Source organism: Sphaerodactylus townsendi, linkage group LG14 (assembly GCF_021028975.2).
Source record: "Sphaerodactylus townsendi isolate TG3544 linkage group LG14, MPM_Stown_v2.3, whole genome shotgun sequence".
Taxonomy (NCBI): domain Eukaryota; kingdom Metazoa; phylum Chordata; class Lepidosauria; order Squamata; family Sphaerodactylidae; genus Sphaerodactylus; species Sphaerodactylus townsendi.
The window spans coordinates 16791307-16806621 of record NC_059438.1 but is presented as its reverse complement, the minus strand read 5'-3'; the positions used below and the strand labels follow the sequence as shown (position 1 = coordinate 16806621).

The following is a 15315-nucleotide window of genomic DNA, read 5'->3' as shown; positions in this document are numbered from 1 at the left end:
ATACAAATCTAGCACACGGAGAGGGAAGGTAGCCCAGCCCCTCTGTTTGGTTGGTGTGCTGGCTTTCTATTTGCTGGAATTTTCTCTAAAGAGGTGAGTATTTAAAATCATGCTCCCCACATCGGTGTGGTCAGAAGTCATGTTTTTATTTATTTTTACGAAATTTAGATACCCTCTTCCTGCCCAGTCGGATTCGCCAAGCAGCCAACAGTTAAACCATTACAAAAACATAAAAAAAACCAATGAAAGATAAAGCTAAAACGTACATTAAAAGCACACGAATGAGCAATTAAAATATAGCACAAGAAGGAGGGATTACTGAGGGAATGCCAAATTAAAAAAGGAAAAGAAAGAGAAAAGCCTTCAACTGCTGGCAGAAGACAGTGACAGGAGGAGACAGGTGAATATTCCTAAGGAGAGAGTTCCATAGTTTTGATGCCACAAATTGGGAAGGCCATCTCTTGGGCTGTCACCTGTCTAATCTCAGAAAATTTGGGGCAGCCAAGGCAGGATCTTGGAAGATCATGGTGACCAGGTAGGTTTCTATAGTCTACCCTAAACATGTGTTCCATTCTGCTACATATGGAAAAGCAACTGAAGCAAAATAGAAGCAGAAGCTGAGATTTCCATTTGAAAAAGAACACACCATTCTGAGCTGCCTGCCTGCTACACCCCTTCTCCCAGCCCCTTCCATTTATTGCTAAGAGAAGGACCACCATTACCACTAGTCTAGAAATTGGGGCACTCTGGCTTATTCTCGTGGATTCAGCAAACAAATTTATCCTGTGGGGAACCTAATGTGTGGATGGTTCATGTCTTGAATAATTCTTAACAGGACTATACTTGATGGACGATCAATGAACACGATTGCATGCCATTCACTTCTGCCTTTAAGCCTAAAGCCATACAACATTGTAACTGAAGTTGCCTTATGCTTCAAGAAGATGGTTCTTTATGGTTCACTCTACAGTAACTCTCTGGCATCTTGGACAAATGTCTTTCCCAGACATGCCAACTAAGATGCCTGAGCTGGAGATACTGGAGACCGAATCTAGGACTTTCGGCATGCTCTGTCACCAAACTCCAACTCCTTTCTCTGCACTGGTCACTGGCATTCTAGCACTCGATTACTGATGGGACTGCAGGAAATTATTCTCTTTAAGAAAACTACAGCTTTGCAAAACAGATAAGCTTAATACATATTGTTACACCACCTGACTGGTGGTCAGACTGACAAAAACAGTGGCAATTAGTTAGAGCTTACCTTCTCCTGCCAGTGCAATATGCCAATTATCGCCAGGATGAACACACAAACCCCAATCAGGGCAATGGCTGTGAGCAACACAATGTTACTTGGGGTCAGGTACAGTTTGGCGCTCCAGCTGTGGGGAAGAAGGGAACCCAAGAAACATCAGTGCTTTTGCTCAAGGACCTGAAAAGATATTCTGAAAAGATTATGGAAAGCAGAGCAACGAAACCATGTGTGATTCCAGAGTTATTTGTATATGAATTTTATGGTTTGTAAAATAGTAACACTCTTTAGCCAGTGTGGTGTAGTGGTCTAGAGCAGGTGGATTCTAATCTGGAGAACCGGGTTTGATTCCCCACTACTCCACCTGAGTGGCAGAGGCTTATCTGGTGAACCAGATGTATTTCTGCACTCCTACAATCCTGCTGAGTGACCTTGAGCTAGTCAGAATTCTCTCAGAACTCTCTCAATCCCACCTACCTCACCAAGTGTGGGGAGAGGAAGTGTAGTCGTACCCACGAGGTCCCAGGGAAGAGACGACACGCGGAGATTTCATCTGGTGGAGAGAGCCAGCAAGCAGGAAACGCAGGATCCCGTGATCCTGGCAACTCTGCTGTGCGCTTGCCCTTCGCACCTTTTATTAGGGTTTCAATGGGGGCGTGTAAATGGGGTTGGGCAGGCGGGAGAACGGGAGGTCGGGAGATCGGGAGATCATCATGTGATGCATGATCTCATCGGGCTGCTACGTGCGGGAGGAAGCATCCATGTCTGGGCCTAATCTTCACCTGAGGGGCAGGAGCCTTTGTGTCCCTTGTGTGGGACACCTGGTGACCCTTGAATCAGGCAGTTCATGACCCGTGACTCCGCGGGGAGGCGGGGGGGGGGTTGGGGGGGCGTGTGCCCGGAAGGCCGTAGCCGGCACTGGCATGCCTAAGCAGCTCCTTCACCGGTTCTGCGGGTTAGGGCTCACCCCTACATCGAAGGGAAAGGAGCTTGTAAGCCACCTTGAGTCTCCTTACAGGAGAGAAAGGTGGGGTATAAATCCAAGCTCTTCTTCTTTTCTTCTTTATCCCTGACCTCAATGACTCAGCTAGCCTGATCTCATCAGCTTCTCATCTCAGAAGCTAAGCTGGGTCAGCTTGAATAGGAGAAACCCCCCCCCCCCCAAGAAGTCCAGGGTTGCTATGCAGAGGCGCGAAGCGGCAAACCACCTGTTTTCATCTCTTGCCTTGAAAGCCCTGCCCGGCCACCAAAACATTCGCTGCGATTGGATGGCACTTCCCACCACTGACGCGCTTTAAAGTCCCCAGCACAGCAGGTTTGTCACATCAGTGAGAATAACGCTTTGACGGGTATTTTCAAAACCTGACTTCTCTGCTTGCACCTCCGATGTTTCTCTCTTTTGTATAAGTGGAATCTTAGAACACAGACAGTGAAGGACTCCAATGGGAGATGATACAAAGAATTCTTTTAGTAGGAAGCACTTCTTGATTTAGAAATGAATGGTGCCCATGGCCGGAAATGTACATCTAGGAGAGGTGGAAAAAAGAGCTCCTGTTTTTAATATGGCTCGTTGTTGGAGATTTACATGACATTAAAGCTGTCTTCAGCAGAGGCGTATACTGGCTATATAAACCTAAACAGAGTAATGATAGTTCCTTCCTTCCTTTTTACAAGTGCCATTTTTCAGACTGTATTGTTACGCTCAAACGGTATATGGCTGTCCAATACATCATATTCTTCGTAAGCTCAATAATATTGGAGTAAACTCAATAACACTGGAAAGAGAAGATTTTCTTCCCTCAAACGTAGCTGAAATGGTGAATCAAGTGTGGATGGCTTCAGAAACCTTACCCTAGGAAAATAATATACATATGAGGGTCTTAATTATGGAGGAGGGGATTATAGTCTTTTATGGGCCCCAGGAGGGGCTAGCTGTGCTACTGTGGTGTGTGTTTAATTGCTTGGCAAATGGCTCTATCGATTATTGGAAGTTCATAAACAGTATGTCAATGCAGGGCCCGCAAGACGGTATTTAGCCCATCATGTGCCATCTCGCGCTGTCCTCGGAGCACAGTGTGCTCGATATCGATTTCACTTAATGCATTTCAGCAAAATGAGCTGTTAACTGTCCCATTTCTGGAGAGGGGCAGAGAGTGTCTCCAACTCAGCCAGAAAATAACACCATTAAAACAGTCTTCTCCTAAATGGCACATTTAAAAAATATTTTTCCAGTCCCTCTCTGCCCATTTGTTCCTTCTATCTTGCTGGGGGGGGGGGGGGGGGGGGGGATGGGGAACTGGGCACAAGTTACTTCTGCTTCTGTAATTTCCCTCTCTTGGTTTGCTGGAGGTTTATGGAACTATCGGGTCAAAGTTAGGCACTAGCATCTTCCCTAGCCACTTTCAAACTGCTTTCAGTGCTCTTTGAAGCTGTGCGGGATTGCAAAATCCACTTGCAAACAGTTGTGAAAGTGGTTTGAAAATGCATTATTCTGCGTGTGCGGAAGGGGGCCTAGATTAAATCAGGGCATCCCAAAGAAATCCCAAACATTCTGCAGCCTCTTGCATAGCTGCACTTGCTTTCACCCCGTTTTATAGAAGGTGTTTTCCGTCCCACCCTTTATCCCAAAGGAAGCTGTATTAATATCATGCCTTTCTCTTACCTTCCTAGTTTAACTAAGAAAGACTCTTTAACACCATGAATCACAATTAGGAATAAAACCTTTCGCACACTTGATTATGTTGATTAAGCAACAAGTGAAATTTCTGAAGTCCCACCCGGCTTGTTTTATTTGCTTGGAGCAAACATGGAAAGCATTTTAGGTTCATAGATAATGCAAAAACAAACAAAACCTCTTTTCATGCGGATTTGTGCAGATGCAAGAATAATGGCAGCCCAATCCACAGCGTGCGGTGGCCAGGGACCGTGCTGCCACCGTGGCTCCGTGTTGCCCCCAAAAGGGCTTTCAGGTGGTGTGGGAAGGAGAAAACCCCCCAAGAAAACTCCCAGCCGCTTGAAAAATCATCCATTCAAGGAAAAGGACTTGCACCACTCTCTTGAGTGACGTAAGTCTGTGGCAGGTGATAGGGGGCGTTCCTGGACTGAAAGCGGAAGATGTGTAAGCAGGGGCCCAGAGGCCCAGATCTTCCCCTCCTGTTGCCTTCCTGGTAACCAATATTCAGAGACAGAACGTTTCTAAGCAAGGAGGCTCTATTAGGCCATCACAGCTAATAGCTACTGACGGACCACTCCTTCACAAATTTGGTGAATTGCCCCTTTGAAGTATTTTGTGTGATGGCCATTGTGATGTTTCATTGTGATGGCAATGCATGCATCACAGACTTCCCTCTGTGATACACCTATGAAGATGCCAGCCACAGATGCAGGCAAAACATTAGGAACAAGATCCACCAGACCACAGCCTGGCACATACGGAAGAGTACAGGAACCCTGGCTGAATCCGGCCATTTTGAGAAGCCTGGGACCAATACATGTTTATTATGGTTCTGTTAGGCTACAGACATCATTGCGCATCTGCATAATTTTACTGTTTTGGAACAGGTAGCTAAAGCTCTCTTTAACTGTTCTTTCTACACCATATATGATACGATACACCTGTTTCATGGCCACCACCCCCAGTCATTTTTCTTCCAAAATGACCAAGTCCCACAACAGAAATCAGATTAACAGATTTATAAGATGCTGTTTTGCGTGCTGCTCGGAATAGTGTTCCCAAAGTCCCAAACTGATAGAATTACTTTGGAGTAAGCAGATGGCAGACTGCATCCATTCCGCATAACCTCTCCCAACTGCCATGTAATTACAACTTGTAGCTTTGAAAACATTAAGCTACCTGCCCAAAAGCATATGGGAAATTCATTTCCCCCTGCCCCCCCAGTACTGTTGCATTGCTGGTTTATTTCCAAGATGAGTAAAAGTTTTTCCCATCCCCACCCAGTATAGCTTGGTTTTTAGGATTTTAATAAGGATCTATCGACCACTGAGGTCACTTGCTGGGGTCAATAAATCTTAAAACAGAGCGAAAACTGAAATCAATATGCATTTTATAACAGCACACGTACACACCGTCAGAAACACCAGGAGCAAAATAAGAAATTAATGATTAAAATTCATTCATAGCCAGGAGTGGTATTCTACTGAAATCTGCTAAAACATCACAACCAAAGACATACTTGATGCCAATTATAAGGAGGAGTCTCATAGCCCACCGCATTGCTTTCAACTAAATGAGAGGTTATTGCAACTGTCTCTCATTATGCTTATTGTATCTGGACCCAATGATGCTTGAACTGGACCGCAGAGTTAAATGAATACATTTGGGTACATTCGCTTGGAAGTCAATTTTGAGCCAAATGTAATGCCTGCATTATTCGGTGACTGTCGTGAAATGGAAAAAAACAAATTGCTTTTATCAGGAATCTGGGGGAATGCGACATGCAGCCGACGAGACCCATGCTGTGCAATGCTCCACCCCCAACCCCAAGCTCTGTGATGAGGAAGTTTCCCAGCTAGGAAACTGCTGACTGGGACTAGACATGTGAAGGCCCAGAAATAAAACCTGGAAAAATGTAGGGGACCCCCCCAGAGGCGGAGTAAGCGGAAACTGCGCCCGGGGCGCACATGCCATCTGCACCCCTGCCACTGTGCTGCCCGCCCGGGAATGCCCCTGCCATGCCCCCTCCACGGCCTGGCCATGCCTCTGCCGTGGCTCCGCCTGGAGGCGTCGATGCCCCCCTGTGGTAATAGAGCTCGCCACTGGACCCACCTCCATTTTCTGAGAATTTTGGGGAGTTTTAAAAACCTCCAATGAAATTCCACCTAAACATCGTGTTGTCCTGCGCCCCTCATGTTGTCCTGCGCACTGGCTATCTATTGGACCATCTGCCAACCCCCTCCCTTCCCAGGGTTTGATCACTGGGGCTGGGTGCTAGACGTCTTCTATTATTAATTAATTATTTATTGAAGGCTACTGCTGCTATAGTTTTATAGTTTTAAGGTTTTGTATATTTTAATTGGGGCTATTCGATTTGTTTTCTTGTATTGCTATTTGTTGTACACCGCCCTGAGCTCTCTGGGGGTAGGGCGGTTTATCAAATCGAATTAATAATAATAATAATAATAATAATAATTTTTTCTTTTAGAATGAATGAAAAGATGGAGGGAAGAATGGATCAGAAGGGACTGGATCAAGAACTGCACCACAGCATGAGAGGAAAAATGAACGTCTCATTGAGAACTACGGTCTCTGTAATCAAACAGCAAAAATTAAAGTATATGTGCCAAAAAGCATTGGGCGCCATCTTGCAGTTTCCTCTCAAGTATTATTAGGTACGTTTGCAATCTGGCTTGCATAAAATTGAAATATTTATATTTTTTAATTCCATCAATAGCATATAAAACAGCCAAATTTGCTAAGAAGCTTACAAATGACTACATTTCTGTTGTTAAAGCAGTAAAATTGAGTTAGGCTTCATAGGACAGCAAGTATTTCATATATTTCAATTTCAAGATTACAAAAAAAACAACAACAGCCCTATTCTTTCCAGAGTGGGGACTGGAAGCCCCTACCCCTGGGGCTTCAATATTTCAGAAATTTTACATCTTTATCTGTGATAAAGTAATATATTTTGGGAAAGGGAGTCGGAATGCTGATTTACAACTGAGGGTTGGTGCTCTGACCACTTTCCTCAACCCCTGGGAAGTTCTCACCATCTCTCAGGATCAGGGATGGCAGCTAGACCTAGGTCACAGGGAACAACTTAGATTCTCAGTGCCAAAGCTGATTCTACATAGAAGAGAACAAGATCAAGCTTTTGGGTTATAATGTCTGGCTTTCTTTTCATTAGCTTGAAAATATCATTTCTTTAAGCTTCATCTCATATACAATCATAGGATGATAGAGTTGAAAGAGACCCCAAGGGCCATCGAGTCCAACCCCCTGCAATGCAGGAACATATAATCAAAGCTCTCCTGGCAGATGGCCATCCAGCATCTCTTTAAAAACCTCCAAAGAAGAAGACTCCACCACACTCCAAGGTAGTGCATTCCACTGTCCAACAGCCCCTACTATCAGGAAGTTTTCCCTGATGTTTTAGAGTGGAATCTCTTTTCCCTTCACCCCCTTGAACCCATCACTCCCTGGTCCTAGTCTCTGGAGCCGCAGAAAGCAAGCTTGCTCCCGCACCAATATGACATCCCTTCGAATATCTAAGCATGGCTATCGTGTTGCCTTTTAACCTTTCTCTTCACTGGAAACTAAACATACCGCCCACCCCAGCTCCTAGAAGTCTCTCCCTAAATAGGGCATGGATTCCAGACCTTCTACCACTTTGGTTGCCCTCCTCTGGACCCGTTCCAGTTTGTCAATATCCTTCTTGAATTGTGGTGCCCAGAACTGGACACAATGTTTCAGGTGAGGTCTAACCAATGCAGAATAGAGAGGTACAATTACATCCCTCAATCTAGACACAATATTCCTAGATATATTTATACTAGAGGTGGAAAGGAGATGCAGTAGCCGTCTCAGGAGAACTGAGCTGGCTATGCAATACCATCACCCGTAGAAAGGCTCATATCTTGGAGACAGTAAAGTTCATATGACCTTCAGTTCCAGGCCTCTTATGCTGCATAAACAGGTCCTTTCCAAGCTGATATCAGCACTGCCTAATTTGCATGGGAACACAACCGAAGAGCCCACTCACAACTGCAGGGGCAACCGATCTAGCCTTACAAGAAAACAGAAACAGTTTACCCAACATCACTGACGTGTACATTATTACTGCACGTCCACCGGTTATAAACCTCGGTCTGATTCTGAAGCAGCACGCAACTCCACAAGAGGCGACAATTTCATTCTGCCTGTCTGCCGATGCAGTGACAGGTAGCTGATAGCAATTAGGGAGGATCTGTTCTGTTGCGGAAGCTTCTTTTAGTGATACACACTCTCAGTTGAAAAAATTAATGCACGCTTTCCTGAACAGCGATGACTAACATTTATCAAAGGATTCCAAGTCATACATGTTATAGGCGTGTTTGGATGAGCAGTGAGTTATTTTCCATTTAGAAAATCTCTACATCCCATTTCTAGAATGAAAAGGCTGGCATTTCCTGACCTCTGCGGAAGCTTCTCTCAATCGCCTTAAGCCATGCACAGTGTGCGGTTGCCTTTATCTTGATGCCCTGAAAATGTCCAAACTACTTCTGCCGTATTAAGTTCAGGGAAACAGAAGTGCACTTTACAAAGGGAACACACAGATAAGCAGGCAAGGACAACAAATTTTGGTAAAACTGGATCCCCCCCCCCTTTTCTGTATTTTGAACCTATCTACCATTTGTTAATGGGTCTTTTGTTCTTAATCACTGTGTTTGGTAACATAGGCAAGGTAGGCCGATCTTTCCATGGGCCTCAGCCGGCGGGGAGGAGGCTCTATTGCAGTGATATGGCTGAACCTGTAGCTTGCGGGTGCCAGAGGTGGCACTCAGGAAGCCCTCTCTGTGGGCATCTTGCACTGAGGGGATTGCGTCATCAATGGGGGGTGGAAAATCACGCACACACACACCCACACACTACCACATCTAGAGCTTCAGCCTGGGCCACTGAGCACAACAATGCCCAGCGAGCACCGCGGTGAGCAGGAGGAGCTTCGGCTGGGCGGGGCCTGCCAGATGCCACTGTGTAATCGAATTGGCTGTTGCCTGAGGAAATGGGGAAGCGCCAGGAGGGAGGCTGAGATGCTAAGAGAGGCACAGAAGCCGGTCCGCGTGGGACTTGCTGCAGGCTTCAGGAAGCAGGCTGGATTTCCTGCTTTCGGCCGGGTGAGGGAGAAGGAAGAGGAGCCAGCGGGTTTTTTTCACTAAACTAAAGAAACCTCAGCATTTCAGGGATTACAAATTGCCAGGCTGGCACTTTGCGATAAATAAGTGAGGTTTGGGTTGCAATTTGGGCACTCGGTCTCGAAAAGGTTCGCCATCACTGCTCTATTGCATGGCCTTGAGACATACAGAACTCCATAACAAAGCTTTTCACACCTTGTTGTTCTACTAGTCTGTGGGAAGATGGGAGGCAACATTTGAGTGGGAAACCGAAAGGAATAAATATGTTGGCAAGAAACCAAGGTCCTTAGATCTGGCTTCTTGCCATTTGAGTCTCGGCTGACAACCCCAAAAGGACTTCTGATTTCATATCTAGAGTCCAGTTTATTGATCGTTGTACCAGGACCTAACACCCAGGCAGCAAGACTCAAGAATATGGACAGCCTAGATCTCACCTACCTACAAACCCGCCCGCGGTGCAATACAGGAGAATGTGTTTCAGAGTCCACATAAGATCTTTTTTGTATGCACACTTGACCGCTTTTGCCACTCCCTGAAGAGTGGAGTCAGCGTTCTTGAATATGCACAGAGTGCAGCTTGGCACCCTCACTGCGAGATTTGACAGAAGCCCCAAAAGATTTCAAAAAATGCATCCTCCCAGAAAATAATTAAGCACTGGAAGACCATTATTCTTTTTCCTGTGGGTATTAGGATTTGGTAGGAAAAGCATACAGCCTGAGGCCTGATGCAATATTTCGACAAGGAGGTGGTCATTACAGCTGCCGGCTGTCATTTCTGCACTATGTACTCCAGAATCAAAAGCATTACCTTCGAGGTGTGTCCTGAGGATATGGAATGACTATAAGCTGGGAATTTGGGATGATGGCGGTCCACTCCTGCCTTCTTATAGACTGAAAAAGAAGGAATGAAAGCGCTCAGTGTATGTCCTAATGTTAAGAACATAAGAACATAAGAAAAAGCCTGCTGGATCAGACCAGAGTCCATCTAGTCCAGCACTCTGCTACTGGCTTGGATGGCCCACAAGGTGCCTTTGCGGGGGCTCACAGGCAGGAGGTAGAAAGCAATGGCCTTCTGCTGCTGCTGCTCGAGCACCTGGTCTGCTAAGAGCATTTGCAATCTCCAGATCAAGGAGGATCAAGATTGGTAGCCATAGATCGACTTCTCCTCCATAAATCTGTCCAAGCCCCTTTTAAAGCTATCCGGGTTAGTGGCCATCACCACCTCCTGTGGCAGCATATTCCAAACACCAATCAAGTTTTATTTTGATGGCTACTAAAGAAATCTGAGAAGCCAAAGCAGCTTATCAAAATTTCTCAATCGTTATTGGTTGGAATCAGCTGGTGCCGTAATCACTCTCACGGGTATATCGACTGCTGAAGGAACAGAGAAGTTGCCATTTCAAATCTCAGCCAGCAAGTCACTACAACAGTTCTCAAGACACAATCCCAGCATGCTCACGGCACCTCACCCTGCTGGGGTTAAGAATCCAATGTGATCCTGACCAGATCGCACTACGGCTGAACTAGGCTTTGTTCATGCCCGTTTCCGAGGCAAATAGCAGGACTTTCCGCGTGCCTTTCAGCCTGGAGGCCGAGGGATGCCACCCGACGTACAGGTGATGAGGGAGGAAATTAAGCGCTAAGGTCGCCACTTAACCAAAAGGCTTGTTGTATGGCAGCTGGAGAGCAAAGTGTGCTGACTGACTCAGTTGTCCAGCTGCAATGTCAATAAAAAAAAGGAAACATGTCACAAACATATTGCTTAAAGCTTCTTGAGCAACGATTGCTTTTTATACAGAAGCCAGGGCTAGAAACCTTTGGTAAGATAGTCATCAGCAACATTCCAACCCTACAAATGTATGATTTCAGTGGTAATTGTGGGCCTTTATACTGAGTTTTGAACAGCTGAACATGCAACACAAACAGTGGCCAATTATGAACTCACATCCTATTCTGCCTGTTGTAAGCATTACATTCGCCTCCCTTTCATGCGGGGTGTCATGAGCCGGCCCCCTGGGTACTTACCAGGACCCGGAGGACTCTGAGGACAGGTTGGCTGCTCCTGAGGAAGACCAGGCAGAACAGCCAACACCCAGTCCTTCTCTGCCTGATGACATGCAGGTGGAGGAGCCTGCAGATCCTCCTAGGGAACCCTGTGATGAGCCAGCTGTGCAGAGGAGGCAGAAGCAGAGGCTGCTACTGCAGCAGCACAGAAGGAGTGCTCATTTGGCAGAAAGGTATGGGACAGTGGTGGTGAACCTTTGGCACTCCAGATGTTATGGACTACAATTCCCATCAGCCCCTGCCAGCGTGGCCAATTGGCCAGGCTGGCAGGGGCTGATGGGAATTGTAGTCCATAACATTTGGAATGCCAAAGGTTCACCACCACGGGTATGGGAGATTAGAAATCTCTGCATCTGATGAGGACTAACTCCTCACAGAATCTCTGCCCCCTGAACAAGGCTCTCTATATAAGCCTTGCTGTGAGCTTGCTTCTGCCTGGGTGCAACAAGTGTTTTACCTGTCGCCGCTTTGTGCTTGGTTCTTCATTGATTCCTAGCCAGCTCCTTGGTTCTCCTTGACCTACTGGACTGTGACCTGGCTATGTCTTGCCTGCCTTGACCTACTGGACTGTGACCTGACCATGCTTGTGCTTGCCGCCCACTTTGCCCTGTGGGGTCAGACCTGGCCACGCCCCTGCCTGCTGGCAGCACATGGGGCAAGTAGTGTGTATTGCATGCTCTTGCCCCCGCCTCTTCAGTTTTTTTCCGGCTTGGTGCAGGAGGAATGCTTTTCCTTGCAAATCATGTTCTCCTGCCCTGGATTTGCGCTGTCTACTTTTTGGTGCATCATACTGAGAACTGCGGTGTCCCATTTTAACAAAAACAGAATCAGCAGAAAGAGAATCCAGAGTTTCATCTTGTATCTTGGTTCAAAAATATTGATAGCGGCGATGAATTAACCAGTTTACCCCATCATTTTATTTTGTTTTGGCTACCCGTGTGATGTGTGTTCTCCAACATTATTAGATTGAGGAACTCAAATTAAGCAATTATATACAACAAATATTAATCATTATGCAGTAAATCGCAGCTTGTATGATGGATGGGAACTTGTAGATAGAACTTGGTCTCTGCAACTTAGCATGAATGATCATACCATGATTGGTTCACCGTGTTCCTTTAATAAGTCAAAACTAAAGCAGTGGTTCTCAACCTGAGGGTCGGGACCCTTTTGGGGGTCGAATGACCCTTTCACAGGGGTCGCCTAAGACTCTCAGCATCAGTGTTCTCCATCTGTAAAATGGATAAATGTTAGGGTTGGGGGTCATCACAACTTGAGGAACTGTATTAAAGGGTCGCAGCATTAGGAAGGTTGAGAACCACTGCTCAAAAGCATAGGTGTCAAACTCGGGGCCCTCCAGATGTTATGGACTACAATTCCCATAATCCCCTGCCAGCATGATGCTGGCAGGGGGATGATGGGAACTGTAGTCCATAACATCTGGAGGGCCGCGAGTTTGACACCTGTGCTCTAAAGTGAAAGATTCTCTCAGATAGATATGAAGGATAACATACAATTGCAAAGCAGAGTCTTCAGGTTTCACACATTAAAAGCACGACTGACTTTATTATCTTCCAGGGCTTAAAATCTATTGGGAACTTTCATTTCATTTTCAACTATATCCAGAACAACCAATCCCCCAATTTCTTTTGGTCTACAGTCCAAAATATACTCTGTGCAATGCTTTATATGCAAAAGGGTCTCAAAACGATATTGACAATCGTGAAAGTCAAATGAAACATTCACTCCCCGTAGGATAACCTTGCTTCCAACCCGCCCACTCCCGGCAGCTGGTACATTTTCCTCAAAGGAAGGGACTCCAAAGAGCACCACAGTTACAGTAGAAATGGCATATACAGCATCTATAATTCATATCTGGAGACTTCATTTTATATTCCAGCATGGCCCTGTGCCCAATTTTATTGGGCCCAGATATCCGCGCCAGGTGAAAATTGCAATTATATCCACTTCAGCGAAGATGAAAAGTTAATACATAAAACGCTAGTCTGATGCTCAACAGGAACAATATTATGAAGTGTTTGAAAATTGAGCCTCACATTTACTGTGGGGAGGCAACAGAGTCAGGCAGCGAAAGCCTTGTTTTTGGTAAAGCCTTTTTAAAAACAAGAAAATGTGAAAGTGTGAAATGCCAAACTCAAGCTTGACTTGAGAACCCTTCTTCGAAGGCAGCCAGCATTTCGTGAATCGGGGTTGGGGTGGGAGGACAGTGCAATCGTACAAATTGGGCAGACCCCCCACTGTTTAAGCATAAGCATAAGCATTTTATTGTCATTGTGCACGCACAACGAAATTTACAGCAGCATTCCTCAATGCACACAATTTCAGACTCATACCCCATCCTCACTTTCCCCTTCCTCCACCCATCCCTACACAGCCCCAAACACGTCAACATGAAGCCGCAGAGTTTAGCATAGCCACAGCTCTAGAGTAGAAGCTGTCTCTAAGCCTCTTTGTCCTAGTTTTGATAGACCTGTATCGTCTGCCGGATGGTAACAGTTCAAAAAGAGAGTGTGCTGGATGAGACGGGTCTCTCAGAATATTTTGGGCTTTTTTTAGGCTTCGGGAATTATAGAGTTCTTCCAAGGAGGGAAGAGGGCAGCCGATAATCATCTGAGCAGTAGTGATCACCCTTTGGAGCGCCTTCCTATCTGCCACTGTGCAACTGGAGAACCATACACAGATGCAGTAGGTTAAGACACTCTCTATAGCACAGCGGTAAAAGGACACCAGGAGTTTTCCATCCAGTTGTTGTTTCCTTAATTGATGGCCGGAAGAGAATTTGCACAGGTGCAACCCTCTCTCTTTCTGCACGATTCAGAGACATGTTTTCACCCCATCTCTATGGGTAGGCAGCTGTATGCACATAGAACCGTTACAGATCATCGGTTTAACACATGGTAGGATAGCAGATGAAAGCAAGATTCCTCCCCCTGTCCTTCTCTTCCACTGTTTGTCCTCCAAATACCAAAATGCCATCTACACAGATTATAGAGTTTTATGGCGTGCTGGATTAGCAAAGGTCACGCAGTTCACGTCATGACTCTTCATCCCCTCTTTTAGGCACCTGATACTCTTAATGCAGTTCACTCTAAGCTTTCGTGAGATAAATGCCAGTATGATGAAGAGGGAGTTTTTGGATTGATACCCCACCTTTCTCTCCTGTAAGGAGACTCAAGGTGACTCACAAGCTCCTTTCCCTTCCTCTCCCCACTACAGACACCTTGCGAGGTAGGTGGGGATGAGAGAGGTCTGAGAGAACTGTGACTAGCCCAAGGTCACCCAGCAGAAATGCAGGAGTGCAGAAACACATCTGGTTCACCAGATAAGCCTCCGTCACTCAGGTGGAGGAGTGGGGAATCAAACCCGGTTCTCCAGACTAGAATCCACCTGCTCTTAACCACTACACCATGCTGGCTCTCTGTTAGATGACTAAAAGAACTGTGGTTAATAGTAACTTCCTAAGTCTTTGAAGGAATGATTGAATACGTAGGTGGGGGTAAAATGGAAGGAATCAGCAATTGTAGGAACTCCAAGAATGTTTGGCGCGCACTGAAGAATGTCAAACAGTGCTGAAAGCATCTGAAAGGATTATCAAAACATAGCCATCATGGGCAGCATTCAGAGTCTTGGATGCAGATGGTAGTATGAAGGCATTCTACAATACTAAGTAGTTTTCAAATGTGGCTTTCTGATATTAAGAGCAATAAAGGATATCCAGTGGTAGAACAGTATCAATTATATGGAGCCAACCAAGAAGGCAAAACTCTGGACATTCAAGACCATGCAACATACCATTGTGGTGTTAAAAAAAAGTGAATGTAGTCCCTTGTGCAAGCACAGAATCACTACTGACCTATGAGATGACGTTACATCATGATGTTTACTAGGCAGACTGTGTTTAAGGGGTGGTTTGCCACTGCCTTTCCCTGTTGTCTACACTTTACCCCCAGCAAGCCAGACACTCATTTGACCGACCTCGGAAGGAAGGCTGAGTTAACCTTGACTCGGCTACCCGAATCTGACTTCCGTTGGGATCAAACTCAGGTTATGAGCAGAACTTTTGACTGCAATGATGCAGCTTACCACTCTGTGCCTGGGGTCTCTTCAACTGTGACGCTGCCCCTC

The 15315-nt window shown here is 45.8% G+C and overlaps 1 protein-coding gene across 1 annotated transcript in view; it reads right to left on the bottom strand.

Annotated features, from left to right (window-relative positions):
* ITFG1 (integrin alpha FG-GAP repeat containing 1) overlaps positions 1–15315 on the bottom strand; it is a 113182-nt gene that overhangs the window by 4946 nt on the left and 92921 nt on the right. The window contains exons 15-17 of the mRNA XM_048516173.1: positions 10682–10822; positions 9914–9996; positions 1265–1382 (exon numbers count right to left, since the gene is read on the bottom strand). Of these exons, the coding sequence (XP_048372130.1) occupies positions 10758–10822 (65 nt within the window). The 3' untranslated portion in view covers positions 1265–1382; positions 9914–9996; positions 10682–10757. The remainder of the gene's footprint in view (positions 1–1264; positions 1383–9913; positions 9997–10681; positions 10823–15315) is intronic.